The 23,871-nt window shown below is 36.2% G+C and overlaps 3 protein-coding genes across 5 annotated transcripts; 1 reads left to right on the forward strand and 2 right to left on the reverse strand.

The window, feature by feature from the left end:
- Positions 1-596: 596 nt before the first annotated feature.
- LOC141363056 (guanylyl cyclase-activating protein 1-like) lies at positions 597-4,094 on the reverse strand. Its single transcript, XM_073865533.1, has 4 exons — positions 3,648-4,094; positions 2,298-2,447; positions 1,216-1,306; positions 597-1,122 (listed from the first exon to the last, which is right to left on the reverse strand). Exons 1-4 carry the CDS (start codon positions 3,837-3,839, stop codon positions 983-985), a joined length of 573 nt encoding a protein of 190 aa, XP_073721634.1. The 5' UTR covers positions 3,840-4,094; the 3' UTR covers positions 597-982.
- A 2,725-nt stretch (positions 4,095-6,819) lies between these two features.
- On the forward strand, positions 6,820-15,093 carry LOC129453285 (uncharacterized). Of its 3 annotated transcripts, none has more exons than XM_055217462.2 (5): positions 6,820-7,028; positions 8,847-8,962; positions 10,887-10,974; positions 11,324-13,367; positions 14,346-15,093. In XM_055217462.2, the coding sequence occupies exons 1-5, from the start codon at positions 6,953-6,955 to the stop codon at positions 14,425-14,427; spliced, it is 2,406 nt and encodes an 801-aa protein (XP_055073437.2). In that variant the 5' UTR covers positions 6,820-6,952; the 3' UTR covers positions 14,428-15,093. The 3 variants fall into 3 exon arrangements, with proteins under 3 accessions (XP_055073437.2, XP_055073436.2, XP_055073438.2); XM_055217461.2 differs by having other exon boundaries at positions 6,822-7,028; positions 10,887-10,980; XM_055217463.2 differs by having other exon boundaries at positions 6,823-7,028; positions 8,874-8,962; positions 10,887-10,980.
- A 103-nt stretch (positions 15,094-15,196) lies between these two features.
- On the reverse strand, positions 15,197-20,070 carry LOC141363058 (methylosome protein WDR77-like). The gene is made up of 10 exons (XM_073865540.1): positions 19,862-20,070; positions 19,211-19,396; positions 16,790-16,931; positions 16,654-16,703; positions 16,496-16,566; positions 16,361-16,415; positions 16,186-16,257; positions 15,987-16,095; positions 15,782-15,850; positions 15,197-15,564 (listed from the first exon to the last, which is right to left on the reverse strand). Exons 1-10 carry the CDS (start codon positions 19,944-19,946, stop codon positions 15,435-15,437), a joined length of 969 nt encoding a protein of 322 aa, XP_073721641.1. The 5' UTR covers positions 19,947-20,070; the 3' UTR covers positions 15,197-15,434.
- Between the last annotated feature and the right edge of the window lie 3,801 nt (positions 20,071-23,871).

The raw sequence follows: 23,871 nt of genomic DNA on the forward strand, positions 1-23,871 counted from the left end.
CATTTTATTTCCTAACCGCTATAGTCTACTAATACTCTAATGACAGTTAGTTGACATATAGTTGCAAATTAATGAAAATTGCAAAGTTATTTATAGTTATTAGAACGTCTAAAGTGGACTATCAAAATAAAGTGTAACCTGATCAACTTGATCATTCTAAGATAATTTAGCTGAAGAACATGATCATCAGGTTTAGATCATACAGCTTTAGTCATCCATGAGTCAGTTTAAGATCTTCTAATCGAAGCGTTACCACTTTCAATTTTTATATATAAATACACACACATGCATGTATATATTTAAGATGTATGTGTCTATACAATTTTCAATGTTTATATAATTTATATTATATATAAATATAAATACTTAATATATGCAAAAAATCGTACAATTATACATGCATGTGTATGTATTTATATATACATAATTATTATACACAGTACACACACATATATATATGATGTAAACAAAACCTTTTATTCTGCAAACGATTAGTTGTGATTAGTTGTTATGCAGCCTTAATTCGTTCGTAAACTCATCTAACAGTCTGACTTTTATTTATTTTGAAAGAACATGCCAGTGTAAAATATCAGAAATATGACAAGAAACACAAGAGTTTATTGACAGGTGATATCACAGATACTGTAATACATCACACATTTATTGATGTTTAACAGAGAGATTGAGTTGAATGATAATAAAAGTGAAAGTTAAGTGCACTTTAATAAAGAGTTTGCTCAGACCACACTGATATTTTATAATTATATATGAGAAAAAACCATTCAGAAGAAACTCATGTTGGTTTAAAACACTTCAGTATATGATGATAAACACATAAATACATCAGGAGATCCTCTTTATATTCTGAGACAGAGACCCGGTCCAGACTCCTCTCACAGAACCGGTGCTTCTCCAACCAGAATCATGTGCTGCGTATGTGACATCACGGCATTTGGCACCCTGATCTCAGACTGGTCTCAGATCAGCTGACGTGCTCTTTAGAGTTCATCTCACTGTAGATTTTATTGATGATGTGAGACAGATCCAGACTCTGAGTTAACATCTCCAGGATCTTCTCATCCGCCTGGATACCTTCCATAAACTCCTCCATTGAGAGCACACCTGATACACACAAACACCTGATTCATATCACTTTATTACATATTTTATACACTAGACATACAATGACTGACAGACAGACAGACAGACAGGTACCATCTCCATTGATGTCAATCTTCTCAAACACCATCTCTGTGAAGTCTTCTGCAGAGATCTCTTGATCTACTCCACTGATCGCTCGAACCGACTGCAGCAGATAAAAGTCACTCATGTATGATGTCATGATCTCAACCAATAAAATGATTTTTAACAGAGCACTCTTACATAATCAACAGATGTAATGCGCTATTAAAATCAGCAGGTGGCGCTACAGAGCAACACTACATTTCAGAAATTAAAAGCAAGGTTTAGATATTAATTAAATGTGGAACATAGTCAGGTCATGGGACAGCTACTACACTGTAAAAAAAGTCAAAAGTTGGATCAACTTAAAAAAATTACTTTAATTGGTAACTCAAAAATGTAAGTTTATTCAACTTAAAATTTCACTTTATGTTAAAAATTTAAGTTGAAATAATTAAATAAATAAAAAATTGAAGTAGGGCTTTTGAGTATTGAGTATTGAGGAAACTGTGATATTCGATTCTGCTGATTAGCGCTACGATAACGATATTTCTTGCGCTGTTTATTGGCTGTTTTTAATCATTTATTTATGTAATGATCATAGTGAAATAAACAGGTCAGACATATTCCTCTGATGTAATTAAATATAATTCAGTCTAAATAAAAACTATTTCAAACGTACCGTTATTTTAAGGCACAAGTTCGTTGCTGTAGTTTTCCTCGCTCGTCTCTACTCCTGCCATATTTATTTTCAGCTCATTACTTTGAGCCGTTAGGTTCACCTTTGACCCCGCAGTCTAACCCAGAGTATAACAGTAAAAGACCTACTTGGGGGTATTTAGTAAAGCCGTTCTGATCTAATTTGGACAATCCAAGCATGTAACACACAAATAATAGACACGTAAAATAAATGTAAGTTATCGCAACTCTCCGAAATATGGATATCGCATATATTGTTATCACAATAATGGTAGTATCCGGTAAATCATGCAGCCCTAAATTGAAGTAATTTTTAAAGTTTTATCCATTTTTTTTTACTTTTTAGAGTGTATTTCAATATACACTGAGTATATAGTGTGCACTATGCAGTAGGCCAGAATTCACACAGATGGTACCTTAAAGATCTGCAGCAGTTCTTCACGATCGATACATCCACTGCCATCCACATCAAAGAGTTTAAAATACCAGCGTAGTTTCTGCTGAACGCCGCCTGTTAACACCAAACTCAGAGCAGCTACGTACTCCATAAAATCAATAAATCCATCCTGACAAACACACACACACACATAACAGATTAACACAATGCATCTATAAGTAGCATTTAACTTCTCTTGTGTGCTGTTTTTAGAGACAATATGTATTAAGTTTAATATAATATGTATTGTTTTAGTTAATTATATAGCACAGTAATATTATTTGAGGTCAGTATGTGAAATAGAGCAGCAGATGGCGAAGACAACAAGAAGATGAAAACTTCTGATGGCTCTTAAGATCTCTGACCTTTGCATTTAAACACACATGGGTCATCATTACCCACAATCCTCAGCTGAACTCAGTTCACGGTGCTGTTAATCCCACAGCTTTCTATATTTAACATCTGTGAGATGAGGACGCTCGTGTTCTTGATTGACACCAAACAACTTTAACAAATGATTTAAGAATAAGATGAGCAATTCCACTGTTGTAACATTTTTGGATAATTTGAAAGATAATTTGTAAAAAATGTTTGACAACTTAAATAGAGACCTCACGTTGGTATTAAAGCCACTAAATACTGACATCTGAGATAAAAACATTTAAAAACAATTAGTAGAAACTTTTGATTGACATTTGCATTGATTTGCTCAGAAGTCATTATAACTTTAGTCATGGAAATTAATAATTGAGTCATTGACTATTTGATCTGTCTGTCTTTATTTGCATGTTTTTACTCATTAATTCACTTATTTGTATTATCTGTGGCTTGTTTTTAGAAAAGTAAACAATGAACAACACGAATAAACTTAACAAACGTTATATTTTTAAATATAATCTTGTTACTACTACACTGTCCTTGTTGCACTTAAATGTTTAAGTTTAAAGAACTTGAATTAACAAGTCATTTCAACTTATTTGACTAGTGAGGAGTTATTAATAAAAAAATGGGCTTAAGTATTACAACTTTATAATTAAAAAAAGCCTTTTTGTCAAATCAACATATATTTTTATGCTACTTTAACTTTAACTTAAAAAATTAAGTCAAACAACTTCAACTAGTTTTTATGAGTTATGTCGACTATTCAGAGGTCAAAACCTAAAATAGTATGTTGAATTGACTTGTTTTAACTTTATGCTGCATTTTTTTTACAGATTTCTAACTAGCCAAAAAAGTTGAAATTACTTACTAATTTAAGTTGTTCAACAAGGAAATTTTTACAGTGTACTTATAACAAACATCAAGTAAAACTTATATTTGAGTGTCTTACGCCGTTCATGTCGAATGTGGTGAAGAGGTTCCTCACATACGCATTTGATGTATCCGACAGATTCTTCAGACCGAAGAACTGCTTGAACTCATAAAACATAAGTTGACCAGACGGACACTCGGTCATGAACCTCCGGTACCACTGGTGAGATTTACATGAGTTCAGTTCTTCTGCAGACATACCGTTACCCATGACCACACCGAACCAAAGCTCTCCCACTGCAGATCTTTAGATCAATCCCACCTGATCACCACTGACAGTCATGTCACTCTTTAATCTCTTGTTTTCAGCCCGGGATTTAGTGACCACCTGTTCACGGTGAATCCTAACTGCACATGACAGCCCGACCCACTGACATCCATCATCCATTCATCTCATATATCAATAAAAACTATATAAAGCTGAGCCCATTGAAGTGAGACAAGAGTACAGGTTTATTATTATTATTTGTGTCTGGACACACATTTGTTCCTCCACATTGTGGGATTGTGAGGCTGAAGGTCGGTTTGTTTACGTTTATGGTCCATGTCCCATGAGAAGCTATAGCCACACACGGGTTTCTGTGAGGTGTGGAAGGGTCTCAGAGAGTTTCCACTGGTGTGATGAAGACATTGAGATGTATGGAGAATCTGAACATCTGCCACCAGTTTATTACTGCTGTCGCCCATCAACACGTCAGAGCGTAAAGATGTCATCATCACAATCTGTAACATCACACAATCACATCAGAGAGATGATAAAGTGCAGTTAAACACAGATGTGTGGTTGTGCTTTACCTGAGAGTCCTCTTCTTCTCTTCTCACCTGCATCTTTAGGAGATCACCTGCAGTTTTAACTCTGCTCATCACTATCTGTCTCTCTTTCCCTTCTGTGGATCTATGACATCAGTTATGACATCACAGAGAGGTTACCATGACAAAAGATTCATTCTAGAACTATACAAGGTTTCAGTGAGAGGATCATCTCTTTCTTTTTTTTTAAGGTATCTAAGGTATTTGTGAAACGCACATCAGATGTTCCTGGGAAACACTGGTGGCCAAAGACAAAATCTCACTCACACATACTGAACATTCCCAGAAGTGAGATAACCATGAGGAACAGGACGAACCTGTTTAAATCTGCTCCCATGCCATCTGGGAACGATGGGATACGCCCACTCTCTCTCTTTCTTTAACTTCTGGGATGTGTTGTTTCCCATCATTTATAACTCATTCTCTTTATTTCTCAGATTACTGAAGGAGGTGAAATTATGTTGTGCTGCTTCATTCAACACCAGGAAGTTATTTTAAAACAAATCTAAAGATTAATCTAACTATAATTAAACATTGGGGTGAGAATGCTTACAATACTGATTTCGTAGATTTAATGAAATGCTGTCAAAAGATATAAGATACAGTTAGATATCTGATATTATAGAGTCAGGGTTGGTCAACTGGCGGCCCTCCAATAATTTTTTTCCGGCCCGCCGCCGGTAATCTTTGTCTACATTTAAAATGAGCATGGTTAGTATAAATCTGCCTTTCCTTTGTACATGACAAGTAATGGCATATAAACCATAGGAGAGTCGGAAAGGGGCTGCGTGGGGTGCCAATCATCTGCGGGTGCATTATTTATTCAAACAAAACTTAAAAACATATCTCTTTAAAAAAGCTTTTTACTAAATGTTATTTTATGACTGTAACTATTTTATCTTGCTTTTTTATATACTATTGTATGCTCTGTAGCACTTTGAGATTGCTGTAATGTAAAGTGCAATACAAATAAAATGTATTATTATCATTATTATTATTATTATTTTCTGATCCAATTTGAGCTTTGGATGCATTGAAAAAAAATTGTGCGACTACACCACATATGACACACTGATCAGAATTTATGAAAGTCAACAGTTATAAACAAACAAAAAAATGTGTGCATGTTAAACTATTAACCTGTAATGTTAAACTGCAATTGATTTTTAAAATATTTAAAAAATAAAATATGAGTTTTTTGTAAAACGCAAAATACTGGATACAAGATGTGTGCATCTTTTTTGAAAATGCATGTAAAAAAGTAACAGAGACAAAATAAGCTATAACATATTTATTAATAATAATAACATATATAATAGGTAAAAGTCCCGCATCATATTTATTTTTTTAAATCTGGCCCTCGAAGGAGAGTAGATGAAGACTCCTGGTATATGACCTTTGACCTCTAAGTCTTGCTGACCACATAATCAGTCTGCCCTCTACTGACCAACCAGTTACACACTCACCTGACATGTATAGATATTATCATAGTAAAATGATTCACCTGTCACTTTAAATAAATAAACTGTATACAGTTGTGTGTATTTATAATAGCTTTACAATTAATATTTAAAAGTAATTGGGTATAAATGTGTTCCTCTAGCACATTGTTGTGTAAGAAAATTCAGCACAACTTGGTTTTGCAAGTCAGTTTAACATACTATCTGAAGTATTGACCTGTGAATAGTTGACATAACTTATAAAAACTTGAAATTGTTTAACTAAATATTTTACATTGCAGCACAAAAGTCATGGGTTTGATTCACACATATTGATTAATTATATAACTTGAATGCCGTCTGTAAAATACAAAATTTATAAAAGTGATTTACAAAAAGTGTGTGCTTACATATACACACAAAACCATATATGCATACATACACAACTAGCTGGATAACTTTACACAAACCATAAACAATTCTTAGATGATTTGATGTCTGATGTTTCTGGAAAATCATTGAGACCGCAAATATTTGAGTTTCCTTTTTCTTATTAATTAAGAAAACTTTGAGTAATGTATGCTATGGGTGTGGAGTATAAGAGTTAAACTGACATAAACTTGAGGTGTGTTGCGTTCACCTGTCTCAGTGGGCGGAGTCAGGGGCTACATATGCGTGTGGTGGGCGGGGTCTTCACGCAGCGCTGCGTAGACACTTGACCTGTATGAGAGACTGTATGTTGAACATCACTGTATTATAAAGTACATCTGATAAAAAAATCCGTGCTTTCGAATCGATCTCGCGATACTTTGCTGTCATACCCCGATCGGTCTGCACAACGCTGTGCGTGTTGTGGGCGGAGTCAGAGCGCCGTGTCGAGACGGTTAGTGCGTCTTGTGGGCGGGGTCAGATGGGTGTTGCAGGTGTAAAAGTGGCCATTTTATTTAATGTCACTGTTTCTAAATCAGTAACAGCACTCGGATTCATAGTGACTGTTGCCGCTGAGACGCGTGATACTATACAATCATGAGGATTTAAATCTGTCCGGATAAAATCTACACAGATTGTTGTTAACATGAGTAAAAACCCTCTGAATTTTCTGAGGAGGGAGAAAAATCTGTTCGACACCAATGTGGAATTCAAAGAAATGGGTAAGACTGATTTAAACCACAGTTATTGACTTAATATGCGTTATATTAATGTTACAACAGATTAAAAGTCTTCTGCGCGCGACCTTTGCACTTGTCACGGAGCGCGCGTGTCCGCGTCTGCGCGTTTGTTTTTAATTAAAATACTTTACAAACTTCTTCCAGATGCCTATAAAAGTTATTTACACCATTAAAACTCGTAAAGGCTGGTTATTTATTACAACTGTAAGTAATAACAAATAAGTAGTGACAGAATAATGTCAGAATCATTTTTATATATTTTTTTCACATCTATACCATAGTACATATGGTGTTCTTTGAAGTACCATAACATATACATGGTAATCATTTTATACTATTAGTGTTCCATTATTACATGTATTATTATACCACAGTGTTTTTATTTTAACAAATTACGCAGTGTTATTTAAATGATTTATTATTTACACACCCAATATTTTTTTAAAGCTTCATTTGTACTGTTTCTTTAATTTTCAAGTTTTATTATGTATAAAATATAAAACCTGTGATTTCACAAAAGTAAGATCAAATATTTTAAAATCACACATCATAATGCAGGTCATGAGTCTGTTTTCTGTTTGTCATAAAAAAACGAAACCTGACCGACCAGATGTGATTTAATACACAACTAAAACTATAAAAGTCATTAAATAACACAATAATTATAACAAAAACAATCTGATTCTGACAGGTCGCTGAAACCCAAAAGTCTCAGGTTTGTATCCTGCAGAGTCTCATTGTACCTTAACCACAACCTAGTTAGATAAGAAACATTAAGTCAAGAGACGGTAACCTGAAACACACCTGAATAATTTAATTTTGGCATGTTTGTGGTATAAACAGTCAAAGCTAACTGAACTCATGTTCCCAGCAGGCATTTGACCGAACTTCAACGTTGAAATATGGTTGAAATAATGTCAGTTCTTTTTTCAACGTCGAAACAACATTGATACAACATTCAATGGTAAACGGTTGCAAAAGGTTAATAAAATGCTTAAAAATGAACATTAAAATATGGTTACAATAACGTCAGTTCTTGTTTCAACGTCGAAACAACGTTAATACAACATTTAATGCTAAATGGTTGGAAAAGGTTAATAAAACGCTTAAAAATTAACGTTAAAATATGGTTGAAATAACGTCAGTTCTTGTTTCAACTTCGAAACAACGTTAATACAACATTTAATGCTAAACGGTTGCAAAAGTTAATAAAATGCTTGAAAATGAACGTTGAAATATGGTTGAAATAATGTCAGTTCTTGTTTCAACGTCGAAACAACGTTAATACAACATTTAATCCAAAACGGTTGCAAAAGGTTAACAAAATGCTTAAAAATTAACATTAAAATATGGTTGAAATAATGTCAGTTTTTTTTCAACGTCGAAACAACGTTAATACAACATTTAATGCTAAACGGTTGCAAAAGGTTAACAAAATGCTTAAAAATTAACATTAAAATATGGTTGACATAATGTCAGTTTTTGTTTCAACGTCAAAACAACGTTAATACAAAATTTAATGCTAAACAGTTGCAAAAGTTTAACAAAATGCTTAAAAATTAACGTTAAAATATGGTTGAAATAATGTCAGTTTTTGTTTCAACGTCAAAACCACATTGATACAGTTAATGCTAAACGTTGCAAAAGGTTAACAAAATGCTTAATAAAATTTAGATGAAGTAATGCCAGTGTGATTTGTGTGATTCAATTAGCAAAATCAAAAGGTAATTCAACGTTGAAACGACTTTGTTTCTGTCTTTAAGTTGTTGTCTATACGTTTGAACTATGGGCTGTTCTTAGGTCAGCAAATCTCTCTGATGTTTGTAGGCCACGTGGACATGATGTTTGACTCGGCTGTCATTCCAGAATCAGGAACCGCAAAAGTTCGTTCACGGCCGAGAGTGAAACACTTCATAGTAAGTGTTAAATCTCTTTGATCACATACGAGATAAACTTGGTATTTATGAGGCATTTTTTGTTTTTAGAGCCTCACTTAACTTCAATGTGTGTTTATTCTGTAAATGATTGACATTTGTACCCACAGATATTTACTAGCTTCAATATCAAGTTCAATGTTGCATATCTAATCAGTTAAAAAATAATATGCAAAGTATCGATTGAAGATTTCACCCAGTTAGGGTCATTAGCATTTTTATAGGGGCAGAAATATACCAAGTTTTACTATTGTATATAACAAAATGCCATCCATCTGATATCATCATTGTGACATTAAGTACTTATTTTAAGTGTTTACCTTAACAGAAAAGCACTGTGCTGGTGCTACGGTATTCAATTTCACATACCAAGGTTTTTACATCATACACCGAGTTGCCTCCAAGAATATCATGGTAATAGAGTTGTGCGTGTCCAAAAAACATGTTTTGCATTGTTTTAAGTAATATTTGCATTATTATTCAAATGTTATTGGATATCATAGTCTATTTATCAAAAAAATGTTACGAAACTATCCCTCAGAAACACACACAGACACACCTCTGACTTGAGGACATACACACCCTCGGTATATAAACACAAACTTTCTCGCTGACGAAATAACGCACACACACAGAGAGAGAGAGAGAGCGGTTGTGTGTTTATATCACCTTGGAGATGATGACATCCCAATCAGTACATACAGCATTGTGATTCAGATGAAGTGAACATGTTGTGACCTGATTCATTGATTCACCTCTGGAGATCAGAATTATGATGATTCAGATGTTCCATCAGGATCCTTTACGTTTTCTTCTCATCGGAGGTCACTGCGGGTTTTTTCCAGACCTGCAGGTGCTGTTTTGAATACACACACTTTGTTTATACAGCGAATTGTGTCTCGGCACATGCACACATTTTTTTGTCAATCACAGCGTTATGTAGTGGTGTTAAATAACACAAGCATCACTTTAACACGCTACAGTCATTCAAACACAGTTTCTTGAATGACCTTCACATTATATCTCTTGCATATAACTTATTTTTTACTGTAAATAACTGCAAAAGAACGGGATCGACTTACATTGAAGGAGGGATGTGAAGAATATTTATAGACTTGAGGTCGAGTCGTGCATCAGTGCGTCCAAAATCACAAATTTGATTCTTAGGGAACAGACAGGCTGATAAAGTGAAGCTTAAATACACAACATGTCAATGACCAACGAGAACATGTAAATATAGTGTAAAATACCACATTTGCATGGATGTTTAAGACAATAATTAACCTCTGTATGAGTCCTTATAAGGGAATGGTTTGGTTTTTCTGGGGAAATGTAAAGAAATTTCATCTGGAACAATAAAAGAAACCCACAACACAAACATTTGTGTTTCAGGGGTGTGACTCTTTTTCCATGTCTGTAAACTGAAAGGGAACGAAAGACAAGCAGGTTATGTTTTTTATTTCTCTGTAAAAGGAGAGAGACAGTACGCTGAATGCTTTCTGAAAGGCTGAATTTAGATTGCAATGTCCCCAGATTAGCAATCCAAACATTTCCCAGAACGTATCCTCCTGCTGTATTTATAGGGTGTTGGTAAGGAGCGTCCCATGAGTCACTGACACATTTGCATAAAAAATCTGCAACATTATCTCACTCACGCTGTATTTATCCAAGGCAGTCCTGCAGCTGTTTGTGTGAATCAGAGAAGTAAAGAGAACGATTGAGATAATTTATATGCTGGAATGCCATAAGCTTTGTCAATAGTTAAGGAAAACTGGTTGGTTTAGTGGCTAGAAATTCAAACTCTGACTCAGCGGCTCCTACAATGAAAGGTGTGTTTGATGGTTCCTATATCTCATAAGAGTCTCCTGAATTCATTTAGAGGTGCTGACCGATGTTTCTCTTTCAGTCGCAGTCCAATGAGGCCCTGCATGGCTTTGCTGTTCCTACTCCCAAAGTTCCTCTTTTGCCTTCTTTCACCGGACCTTCAGTGAACGGTATTGGTGAGTTAATCCTTGAGTCAACAATGCAATTTTTCGACTAGCTTCTCAACTACATTGAAATATTTTGGATTGCCTCACTGCAAGAAGGTCACAGCTTCGAGCTCTGGCTAGGTCAGGTGGCTTTTCTGTTTGAAGTCTGCATGTTCTAGCGTGGGTTTACTCCCACAGGCAAAAAACATGCAAGTTAGGTGAATTGGAGATACCAAATTGCCCTTCCCCCAACCTGTGTATGAATTAACTTGTGTCGATCAACCTGGGTATGGATTAACCGGTTCTCACCATAGATGCTGGAATGTCATTAAGAATGAAACTAGTAGTTGATTCCAATTTTGCTCTTTTTCAGGAAGCACAACAAACCTTCAAAATGGGGGAATGATTTCTGTCACCGACATGTTTGAGGGGGAAATGTTGATACCCGCTCCGCCTAGTTCTGCCCCTCCACCCCCTCCACCAAGTTCAGCAGCCCCTGCCCCTCCACCTCCATCGTTCATCCCTCCACCTCCACAGACTTATGCCGAGAGGAATCAGCCCATAAACGGTGCAAATTTGCATCCCCCACCCATGCCCCCTCATAAACCTCCTTCACTTAACGGCTATGAATACAGTGATGATGTAGACCTGGCCTCCCTCAGACCTCCTCCAATGGCACCTCCAAAACCTCCATCTGACACATCCAGCTTTAGAGGTTCCATCTACAGCCTGGATAATCAAGAAATCCCAGATTGTCCTAAATTTACCCCACCACCACCTCCCTCTATGGTTAAACCTCCACCTGTCCTACCCAAAACCCAGAAAATGCCACCACTGAAACCTGTCCGGATGTCCTCCATATCGAATATGGAGATCCTGTCTTATCCGGCAACACCCCCCGCTGCCGCTATTTCAACACCTTCCAGCTTTAAGCCCCAAAACACGGCCAAACTCTACAATGTGGAAAAGAGCACTCTATTAATTGGGCAGACAGAGAGGGAGAAGCAAGTCCAGTCCATTCTGTTACTGGACGATTCCACTGGGAACCCAGCTAGTGTTCATGTTAATAGGAACAGTGGTGGATCTTTCCAACCGGTCCAGTCAGTGGTGCCGCCCGTCAAACCGGCCCGTCGCAACAGTAGTGCCGCTCTGCTACATAATGACACTCCAGATGGTTTCCAGGTAGAAGCTCCTATGATGAGGAACCCGGAGCCTGTGCCGGTGTCCATAGCGAAGAACACCCCCAGTGAGGCACCAACACCCATGAATATCTCACCTAATATAGAGAATCATGATCTTAGCCAGGTGAAGACCCATGTGGACTTACCTGGTGGGCCTCACAGGTACAGTCCGGTCCTGAACAGAAACCTGAGGACACGGGGGGTGGAGAACTCAGGGAAGAAGGAAACATCGACCTCACCACTTGCTCTGCTGATGGCTGCCAAAGAAAGAGACAAGCGGAACAATCTGTCCCGACAGAATAGCACTTCATCTGAGGCATCTAATCACTCTGTCATCCAACCTAACATGGAGAAACCAAACTCTTTCACCATCACTCCTCGAGACCCATCAGAAAGACACCGTGTAGAATTAAACAACCAACCAGTCGTTCCGCTGTCAACTAAAGTCGATGTTCTGGATGGACCTTACCCAAAGTCAGTGCTAAGCTCCACCCCCTTTAACAGCTCTGTAGGGGTACGAGGAGGTGTTCCGCTTAGAGATGTGGAAAGTGGTGAAGAAGTGCTGTTTATTCCACCACCTCCTGAGTTCGCCAACTCTGATTCAGAGGATAATTCTCCAGCATCTCCACCCACTCATCCTGCCTCTCCACCCCCTGCACAGTCTGCCCCTCCACGCCCTGCACAATTCGCCCCTCCACCCCCTGCACAAGCCGCTCCTCCACCCCCTGCACAAGCTGCTCCTCCACCCCCTGCACAAGCCGCCCCTTCACCCCCTGCACAAGCTGCCCCTCCATCGTTCAAACCCTCCTTACCTCCACCAAAAGCCAATGGCCCCCTTACGGCCCCCAAACCTAAACCGCCCAGCAGTCCCCCTAAACCCCCAGGCCCTCCACCAAGTATCCAACCTAAACTGCCTGTTCAAATTAAACCCTTCACACCACCCGTCAAGACTACCCCATCCGCCCCCGCCGGCCAGACGACACTTTTTAGTATCCTGCAGAAGAAGATGCTGGAGATGGACCCGAAGTTCTCAGCTGTCAAAGAGCCAGAATCAAAAGATGACTGGAACTCTCCATTTTCTGATGATGAGGAAACGTCGCCCACCAGCACAATCAAAAAACCTTTCCAAAGAAGCAGTGCGGCCCCACCAGTGAGGTCTCAGGGTGTGGACCTGAAGGAGCTGGAGGACAAAGCAGCCAAAAAAGCTCAAGATTTAACATCTAAACCTCAGAACAGGTACACTGCAAATAGCATTTACTGCAGAAATGCCCAAGCTCGGTCCTTGAGGGCTGGCGTCTTGCAGAGATTAGCTCCAACCCTAATCAAACACACCTGAAGCAGCTAATTAAGGTCTTACTAAGCACACTAGAACAGTGGTCACCAACCCTGTTTCGGAGATTACCCTCCTGTATACTTTAGATACAACCCTGCCTAATTTTGGGGTAGCCATGAAAAGCTTGTTTAGCAGGTTCAGGTGTGTTTGATTGGGGTTGGAGGTGAACTCTGCAGGCACGTAGATTTCCAGGAATAGGGTTGGTGACCACTGCACTGCCCTGCAAAGGCTAAGTGAAGTACCTACCCAAATACTGAAACTGAGAAAAATGTCCTTAAAGTTTTTTACACCAGCCAGTCAAACATGTTACTGCAATTTTGGCACACAGGTTTCTCCGAAATGGGACAGGAGATTTTGTCACAAGACACAACAGATCTCACAAAGCCCATTTCAACCCTTTACTCAATTTTGACCAAATGCATAGTTACTGCGCTTTGGCTTTGTAGGGCAGTGCACTAGAAACATCCAGGCAGGTGTGCCGAGGCAAGTTTGAGCCTAACTCTGCAAGACACCGCCCCTCCAGGATCGAGTTTGGCCACCCCTGGTTTACTAGGACTAATATGGCCACAACATGTTCTTAAAGGGATAGTTTACAGAAAAATGAAAATTCTGCCATCATTTGCTCACCCACAAACCTGTAAAAATAACGAAACAGATCAGGGCACCATTCACTTGCATAGTATTATTTTTTTCCCTACTATGGAAGATAGTTCCGGTTTGGGGGTGAGTAAATAATGACAGAATTTATTTATTTATTTATTTATTCTGTGAACTATTCTTTTAAGATTAATCAAGAAGAGGTTAAAAAACTGATTAATATTAATAAAATGCATTTCATGGAGATGAACAAAGTAATAATTTTATGTTTCTTTATTATCCAGTAAACAGTTTGGAATGACGTTCATAGTGCGACCAGGAACTAAACAGCCAATAACACCAGTAAATAAAGACGGCTCATCCTGAACTGGATTTATTTCAGAGAAAAGTGCCTTACCTGTCCAAACGCCTACCTGACAGATATTTAAACATATTTCATTTTATTATCAAAGTATTACTGTAATATTTGCAAGTTGTTTGACGTCTATCTGTATGTCTGCTCGCCTCGCAGCTCTGAACAGAATATTTGTTAAATTCTTGATCAAAAAACAAACTTTATAAACTGTATTTATAAGATAAACTATGCACATACTTACAATAATGACATTATTGTATTGTAATTGCAGAATTATTTGTTTAAAGTAATTGGATACGAGTTGAATCAGGTGGAAAATTAAGAACGTAAGTTCTTATTTGTAAGTTCTGTACATGTTGAAATGTTGTTTTTTAATCATTAATGTCGATATGAGTGTTTCATACAATGGTGCTGAATGTATCCAGCGTAAAACAAACCCGTTACAGATTCATTCATGAATTTTAGTAAATATATCTCTAATGGTCAAAGATGCCTTTCATTTTTACTGCTTTTTGTAGTATATAAAGAATCGAAACAAAAAACTAATAATGGATGAATCTGTAAACTACTTGTTTTAGATTTTATTATTGTAAAAATATTCCCGTTTGTTATACATGCATCTGTAAAAATACTTATCTGCAAATATTATTAATGTAAATAAAACATGCTTTGCTTGATTTTTATGTCTTATTTTTTTGTCCTAATGTTTAAATCATGTCATGTAAATGCTGACAGATAAACATATATACAGTAACATATAAACAAAAGACAGGGAAACTATTAAAGAGCACAAGTTTTTATTTGACCTCAGTGGAGCTAAATGCATGAAATATGTTATGAAAATAAATCCTAATAATAAAAAACAATCTGTATTCATTCCTATTTCTGCTCTTACAGTACAATCTGAATCTTGATGTTACTATGAATGCAAAATTAAGTTTTATTTCAAGGTGAATGATTGACGGTTACAAGAAGCAACAGAAATAGGAATGAGACGTGTCCCGTTTCCCATGATGCTTTAGGGTTCTGATTGGCCCACGCTGTGATGTAGAACCTGATGATCCCACCCCGCCGTGGTCAACATGGCCGAACCGCCGGGAACCCAACACACGGCACGCACAAAGTCCTGATGTCGTCTGTCTCGAAAACTAAGCACAGACAAACAAATTTGATGTCATATTGCCATGTACCTAAACATTTTACCATGGTAATACCACAACCTTACAGAAATACCATGGTACTGACATTTAAGAAATGGTACTACTATGTTTTTTCAGATATGTGATCTACTGGATTTCCTCTTTTCTCATTGGTTCTTCTAAGGCAATGCAGACAGCCAATCAAGAGAGGGATGTCAATACTTACATTTCTCTGAGCTCTGCAGTAACCACGGCTACAGAGCAGTCATCACTGATGGAGGCCAGGAGGGGTGAACTGCAAATAAACATCCCATAATAATCCATCATCAGATTTACCATTCACAACCTCACAATATCAAACTGAATAAGAAGTGAATAACTAACTAACTAAGTAGTTAATTTGAGTCAATAGAGAGTCGGTGAGGTCGTACCTGTCTGAGGAAAACGTCAATCCTGAAACTCTACGACTGTGAAGGTTTGCCGTCTGTCTGCCGTCTGGCGCCTGCAGATCCTGAACAGTAACTCGACCCAATTCATCACCTGATAAACACGTAAACATCACAAAATTAGAAGCAAATAAAGCATCATGACACTAAGTGCAATGCATGATGGGATATGAGTTTTATTTACCGTATGCAATGGTGCTGCTTTGATGAGGATGCCAGGTGACGGCAGTCGGACTGCAGCTCGGAGATACCACATCTAAAACATACAGAGATGTGATAACACACTGTCTGTGTGTGTGTGTGTGTGTGTGTGTGCGTGCATGTGTGTGCGTGCGTGCATGTGTGTGCGTGTGCTTTACCCAGGCGGGTGGCAGGTTTGGGTTTCCTTCGGTCCCACAGCAGCAGTCGGCCGTCCTGCAGGTGATCATGAAAGAGTTACACACTTAAACACAATATATACACAAACTCTGTTGTGTGTTTGTGTGTGTGCTGACCTGAGCACAGGACATAAACAGAGAGTCATCCAGCGGTGAACAGGACACACAGTTGACCGGCAGTGAGTGAGCTGACAGACAGACAGACAGACTTCAAGCAGCAGTGTGCAAACAGTATACAAATATTGATTACATCACTTCCTGTCTCCGTTTCTCACCATTATACGAGCTGATCACAGTCTCCTGGTTGAGATCCCACACTTTGATTCTGAAATCAGAGGAAAAGAGAGAGAGATGATTTGACTGTAATCAAAGTAAACTTCATCTGAGAGACGTGCAGCGCCTCCTGCTGACCTGCAGTCCATACTGCAGCTGACTGCGTGTTGAGCTCCTGCAGTCGAGCTGATAGACGTCACAACATCATCGTGTTCATGATGACTAAATCTGTTCATCAGCAGACGCTCATCTTCAGCCAGAGACCACAACTCTACTGAACCTGTAACACATACACAAACATCATCATTATTATCAAGTACTGTCATTTTACCGCAGTTAGGTTGCAAAATTCTGGGAATTCACAAGGCTGGAAACTTTCCATGGGAACTCACAGGAATATATGGAAATTATTGGGAATTAATGTAAATAAAAAAATACATCCAGGCTTGATGATCGTAAGTATCAGGATTCTTTAAAATGAACATTACCTTGCATGCATGTCTGCTTATGACCTTATGAACTACATGTTTATTAAGGTTTGAATATGATACAGTTTATATACAATTTCCTAAATTTTAAAATAATTACCATAAATTCCCATCAAGTTTCCAATTTGTAAGATTTTCAAAATTCCCCAGATTAAGTTCCCATGGAAAGTTTCTACCCCTTTACAACCCTAACCGCAGTACACTTAAACCCTTTTCACAGACATTACGGAAAATAAACTAGTGATGCACCGATGTATCGGTCGCCGATATTTATCGGCCGATTTTTAATGAATTTGATACCATCGGCATATCGGCAATAGCACGAGAAAGGCCGATACTGATTGTTTATTAATTAACTGCATAAAGAAATCCATTATATGTAAAAAATGAGTTAATGTTGTTAATAAAATAAATGCTGAATAGCAAAAACCACCTTTGAAGGTTGTCATGCTGTCTTCTTATATTTGTTTTAGCTTAATTTGTGCCTCTCTTATTATGTTGGTCAGTTGAATGTTAATTAGATTCAATCCATGTGCAGTAAAAATAATTTGATGCAGAAATAAACTAGCTAATAGACCAACTGTATAGTATTGTATACAAGTGTTTAATATCGGTATCGGACAGAAGTTGTCTGTTTAAATCGGTATCGGTCCAAAAAAATCCTATCGTCCATCCCTAAAATAAACGGAAAATGCGTCCAGGATTTGTCTGGGATCATTTGATTTTTGTTCCTTCATTCACACAGCCAATGATTTTCCAGAATCTGTGCATGCATTCACACACATACCGTAAAGATCCTGTAAATACATGTGACGTATTTAAAGTCCTGCACTTTGTAGGTTTATTCTCCGCAGCGTCTAAAGTTTGCTTATTATCTGTGATTTCTTTCTTCACGAGCGTGTATTTTAGTTTATGATACGATTATGATCATAAGGAGTGCGTGAAGCGCTATTCTGTCATGCTGGTGAACAGTGTTGGGTAAGTTACTCAAAAAAAGTAATTAATTACTAGTTACTAATTACATCTTGAATCATGTAATTAGATTACTTTACAAATTACTCTCTCCAAAAAAGTATTTAATTACTTATTACTAATTACTTTCTAAATCTTATTCAGTATATGATACAAGAATAGGCTTGAAATGGCTCAAAGAAATAATATATAAATGTACATCGACTATTCTTGTCCCACTTTATGGTCCAATTCTCTCCAACTACTGCTTATTAATACTAAAGAAGTTGTTAATTTTAAGTATTGGTAGAAATGGGGAGGGTTAAGGATGTAGAATAAGGTTTTGCAAAATCAGTCATTAATATGTGCTATTAAGTATTAATAAACAGCCAACATGTCATTAATATTAATGCTAATAATCAACCAGTTAATAGTGAGAATTGTAAACTAAAACCATGTTAAATCCACTATAGTATACAAAGTATTTAGTTACATCCGAAGTAACTGTAATTAGATTACAAGAAAAATAAGAGTAATCCCTTACTTTACTTTTTCAAGGGAAAAGTAATTAAATTATAGTAACTAATTACTTAGTAACTAGTTACACCCAACACTGCTGGTGAATGATCTCCGCTTCAGCACTGATAGTGATGATGAGCTCCCAATCTTTGCTTCAGTTTGCTGACATTTCTCATGGTGAATGTTAATGTGCATTTAAAACACAAGTTTTAAAGAGCTTGAACTTCTTGTAGCGATGTGACACGCATGTCATTACTATGGACACGCCCCTTACAGCATTCACACCGAATGCTTTCCGTGAATGTTTTTTCGGCAAAGTTAGGAGTGATCCCAGAACATTTACAGGATGTGTTTGCATTCACACAGAAGCCTCTATGATAATTTCATTGACATTTTTTTGGGAAGTGCTGTGTAAATAAGGTTTGAGGGTATCAGACACTGTATAAACTCATACCGTACATTTATTATATGGTCTCTCATCTAAAAACATCACACCGCTGTCCTTTTATACATTTTATGGTTATTTTTAAGTAACATTTTGTCTCTTACTTGTTAATGAACTTTATATGACAAAGTTTAAAGTATTTGACTCATTCTGTACCTGAGTCGGATCCTAACAGCATGGCTCTATCTGAGATCCATCTGGCATCAGTGACCCCAGCTTCAGTCTGTACACCCGCCTTACAGAAACCTTCACTAGGGGCGAGTTTAGGGTCACTGTACACCCATAGTGAACCCTGCCAACAACGACCTGAAAGACTGGAGGCAGCGAGCAACAGAGTCCCATCTACAAACACAAGAGATTTAGATTACTATTCAGATGTTTAAAAAACTTATCACTGTCTTTGGCATCTGTGTAAGACCCAAAACTAAATATTTATTACTAAATAATAATCCTTCTGTATAATTAACTAAACTGTGCATTATCACTATAATCACCATTCTGACTTGTTTATAATGCATATCATTTTTATCATTATAGTTTCTTTCTTATTTTAATGTACTCTAGTTATTTTACACTGTTTCTTAATGAACACAGATATCATTCAAATGCTTTTGCTGAGTTATATGATCTGAAATAATCTGACATATACGTTGTATAAATAAGTAAAGTACATTCTTTCATGGAAATTGTGCCTTAAACAATAAGTGAAATACATAATGCATTAAAAATCAGATATTTTATTTAATCAAACACAATCATCTGTGTTTATCTAAACGTGTTTAAGAGATTAGTTGCTATGAATCTGACCGTCTCTGTAATGCACAGCGTCCAGATGTCTCTCCATACACGCCGGAGCGTTTACAGGAATAGTCCAACGATTCTCCTTTATCATCTTCTTTAATTATATTAAAATATAAAATAAACCTTAACACACTGCACTAATCAATGAACGGGAGCAGAGAGAGACACACGCGCGTGTGTGACACTTCCGCTTCCGAGTCTCAAACACGTACAAAATAAAAGCTGCCAAACATTTCAAAATAAAGCTCTGAATGTTCAATCATAAAAGTTGTATTTATTTATTTATTTTATTATCTATATTGTGCTGACAATTGTTGTGCATTATTGTGCATTTTTTTTTACCTCTAATGTCATTTTATACTTTAAAATGAAATCCTATTTATTTAACAGTTAGTTTATTTTTATATCTAAAACACTTTGTACTTTGATTTATTTTGATGTTATACATTTATTAATTTGTATGAAACCTGTCAAGACTGACAAACTCGATTTTACCTCAAATCTGCCACCTCTGGTAATTTTTGTACTGTGACGTCTACACACATCACTGCAAATAAATAAGTACAAACATACAAATATAATAATATTAAAGTGTTTACACATCAAACAATATTTTTGCAGGAATTATTTTTTAAACAATAAAAAGCATATTAAATTAATGTTTAACAATAAGATTTTGATTATGTTTTATATATAGCTCATTCATTAAAATTGAAGATACATTTTCTCAGAATGACATTCAAGCACAGAACTGCACAAAAATAGGCCTACATCAAATCAATACAAGAATATAAAAACTACAAATAATAAACAGAATACAAAAATAACAAGAACACATAAGTAATAGATCATAGTATGCTATGGAAAAAGTTCAAAACACTGAATTAGTAAATAATAAAATACTGTATAAACATATTAATTTAACATAATCGTCTGTTGTGAGTGTAAAGTGAAGGCCAACTAGCTATCAACATGTTATAATGACCAAACACAACCAAAACAACAGTACAACTTATAAAAGCAAATGGAACTTAAATGGAGATGACATCAAGAGGTAAATAAAAGGAGGGAGGGCATCAAATAAGTTTACAAGCGTATTAAAGTGGAATATTAAATATGTCACATATTGTTATTGTTTAATAGCTTTTTATTGACAGACATTGACATTTTATCCAAGTATAAATTCTATTCTTGTTTGAAGGCATTAAAGTGGGGTTTACTTTTTGGTATATTTACAGTTATGTAGATGAAACTTTCCCATGAATAAAAGATGTATAAAATAAAAAAATGTATAGAGTAAAAAATGTTTAAGAAAAATATTTAAAGAAAATTTTTGATAATTCAACCTCACTTTAGAAAGACTTACTTAACGGACAATCCCAAAACAGGTGACCTATAGAAAAAAACTTGACAAAAGGAGCAGGATATATCAACGTAATTTCTAAATTTCTGTAAAAGTTGATCAAATCTGTAGATAATTTTATAAGATATCTCTTTAACTTTATTTGTCATGCTAACTGTTGTATAAAGTTCATGCTAACTGTTGACCTCACCTTATTAAGTGTACACAAATACACATAAACATGTATTGCTCAATAATAGTTGTGATAATAATATACATACAATAAAAATATAAAATATGTGTCTGAGGTCTTTATATCATCACTTAGCAATATGAGACTGTAAAAGTTGAATATATATGTCAGACTCTGAACATTTGAGAGTAAATGTGTGGAAATCGCAGAATGAAGATTAGAAACACTAACAGAAGGTCGTCTGATGATGGAGTTTCCAAAAGATGGACATGCTTTACACTGAACTTTTTCACCCAGCAAAACGTTGAAAAGATGTTGAAAATATCTAAACATTTCCATATCACTGACTTTACAATAAGCTTTCCCACCCAGCAAAACCTTGAAAAGACGCTGAAAAGACGTTGAAAAGACGTTGACAAGACGTTGAAAAGACATCCAGATGTCTTAATGATGTTTAATTCTGGTTAAATAGTGAAAGGTGAAAATATGTCTTTTTCAGGTTGTTGAAAAGAAGTCTATTAATATATATTTAGAAATTAAATTGGGTTGAAAAGTGGTTTGAGATTAACCTCATTTTAATAACACATTTATTATGTAATAAAAACATGTAAAACAAGTAATGTAATATTAGGCTAATAATTAATCACATAATAGGACATCTAGCAAAAATGAACAATAAACATTTATTGATATGTCAAATACACATATGACAGGAATAGTTATAAAAGTTCTGTTGAAAAAACTGCTGATAAAAGCTGGAATAAACTGCTTTTGTATATACAAACATTAGCTCCGCCTCCTGCAGACGACGCCCTGTTCATCAATCTGATGTTCAGTGTTAAAGAGACTCATGAGCGTGTATGAACCTGCAGCAGAACAGAACAGAACAGAACACAGTGAAGAAACATCAACACACAAACACATTTATTTCAATCTAAAACAACACAATAATGTGTGTAAAACTAAACTAAACTTAAACTGTCCTGAAATACCACTGCTTAAATGATCTGATGTGTTTATGGACCTCTATAAATGATTAACATGAAAGCCCCCCCCCCCCCCCCACACCCCATCTTGTCGTCATGGTGATCTGTCTGTATTGTCATTCGGGTGTGGTTCTTCTGTCTGATTCACTGTCTCACTTCAGTTCAGACACACCCAGACGTGGAGGTGAAATCTGTGCCTGCGGGGAAAGAGTTTTATATCACACGTAATGTTTAATCACACAACACAGGAGGATATGTTATGTTAGATTGATTGTTTGTGAATATAAACTCATTGTGTTATTGTTTACACACAAACTCATCCAAACACACTTCATGTGCTACTTTACACAACAGCATCCATAACATCTTGCTCTTTGTTCTTATATGCTACACTTACACCATGATATATTACCATGACTTTAGTTAATTCTCCTCCAGTGCCACCACCATACTGAACCAGTAACACATCTATTTTCTGTCTGACTTTGATCTGAATCTGTCTCTATCTGAATCTTTCTTATGATGAATCTGAATCTGTCTCTAACTGAATTTTTTTAATGAATCAGTCTCTATCTGAATCTTTTTTTTTATGAATATGTCTCTATCTGAATCTTTTTTATTATGAATCTGTCTCTATCTGAATATTTTTATTATGAATCTGTATCCATCTGAATCTGTCTCTAACTGAATCTTATTTTTTATTATGAATCTGTCTCCATCTGAACCTATTTTATTATGAATCTGAATCCATCTGAACCTATTTTATTATGAATCTGAATCCATCTGAATCTGTCTCTAACTAAATCTTTTTTTTATTATGAATCTGTCTCTATCTGAATCTTTTTTATTCTGAATCTGTATCGATCTGAATCTGTCTTTTTTTAATAATGAATCTGTTTCTAACTGAATCTTTTTTATTGTGAATCTATCTCCATCTGAATCTTTTTAGTAATGAATCTGTCTCTAACTGAATCTTTTTTTATTATGAATCTGTCTCTATCTGAATATTTTTATTATGAATCTGAATCTGTCTCTATAAACCTTTTCACACAGAGATTATGGAAAAAACACGGAAAAAGCATCTGGGACTTGTCCTGGATCGTTGGATTTTTTTGTTCATTTACACTACCAATGGTTTTACCGAATCTGTGCGTGTATTCACACACACATACCGTAAAAACCCTGTAAAGACACATGACGTATTTAAAGTCTTATAGTTTGAATGTTAATGTGAATTTAAAACCTGTTTTTAAGAGCTAAACCATAACTTCTTGTTGCGATGACCCGCATGTCCTTACTACATCATTCCCCTTACGGCATTATTGTTAACACAGAATGCTTTCCGTGAATGTTACGGCAATGTTACTAGATCCTCTTTACAAGAGTGATCCCAGAATATTTACAGGACGTGTTTGTGTTCACACAGAAGACTCAATGATAATTTTATGTAAATTTTCTGGGACCAAAGTGTTGTGTGAATGGAGTTAAACTGAAT

This window comes from Misgurnus anguillicaudatus, unplaced genomic scaffold (assembly GCF_027580225.2).
Source record: "Misgurnus anguillicaudatus unplaced genomic scaffold, ASM2758022v2 HiC_scaffold_31, whole genome shotgun sequence".
NCBI lineage: Eukaryota > Metazoa > Chordata > Actinopteri > Cypriniformes > Cobitidae > Misgurnus > Misgurnus anguillicaudatus.

Excerpts from the sequence above, each read along its gene's own strand:
- LOC141363056 (XM_073865533.1), bottom strand. The coding sequence starts at position 3,839 with ATGGGTAACGGTATGTCTGCAGAAGAACTGAACTCATGTAAATCTCAC. Across the intron at positions 2,448-3,647 it reads CCACATTCGACATGAACGGC|GATGGATTTATTGATTTTAT; the intron begins GTAAGACACTCA and ends TGTGTTTGTCAG. Across the intron at positions 1,123-1,215 it reads GATTGACATCAATGGAGATG|GTGTGCTCTCAATGGAGGAG; the intron begins GTACCTGTCTGT and ends TGTGTGTATCAG.
- LOC129453285 (XM_055217461.2), top strand. The coding sequence starts at position 6,953 with ATGAGTAAAAACCCTCTGAATTTTCTGAGGAGGGAGAAAAATCTGTTC. Across the intron at positions 7,029-8,846 it reads TGTGGAATTCAAAGAAATGG|GTCAGCAAATCTCTCTGATG; the intron begins GTAAGACTGATT and ends GGCTGTTCTTAG. Across the intron at positions 8,963-10,886 it reads CGAGAGTGAAACACTTCATA|TCGCAGTCCAATGAGGCCCT; the intron begins GTAAGTGTTAAA and ends TTTCTCTTTCAG.
- LOC141363058 (XM_073865540.1), bottom strand. The coding sequence starts at position 19,946 with ATGATAAAGGAGAATCGTTGGACTATTCCTGTAAACGCTCCGGCGTGT. Across the intron at positions 16,096-16,185 it reads AAGCAGCACCATTGCATACG|GTGATGAATTGGGTCGAGTT; the intron begins GTAAATAAAACT and ends CGTGTTTATCAG. Across the intron at positions 15,851-15,986 it reads TTGACGTTTTCCTCAGACAG|TTCACCCCTCCTGGCCTCCA; the intron begins GTACGACCTCAC and ends GTTTATTTGCAG.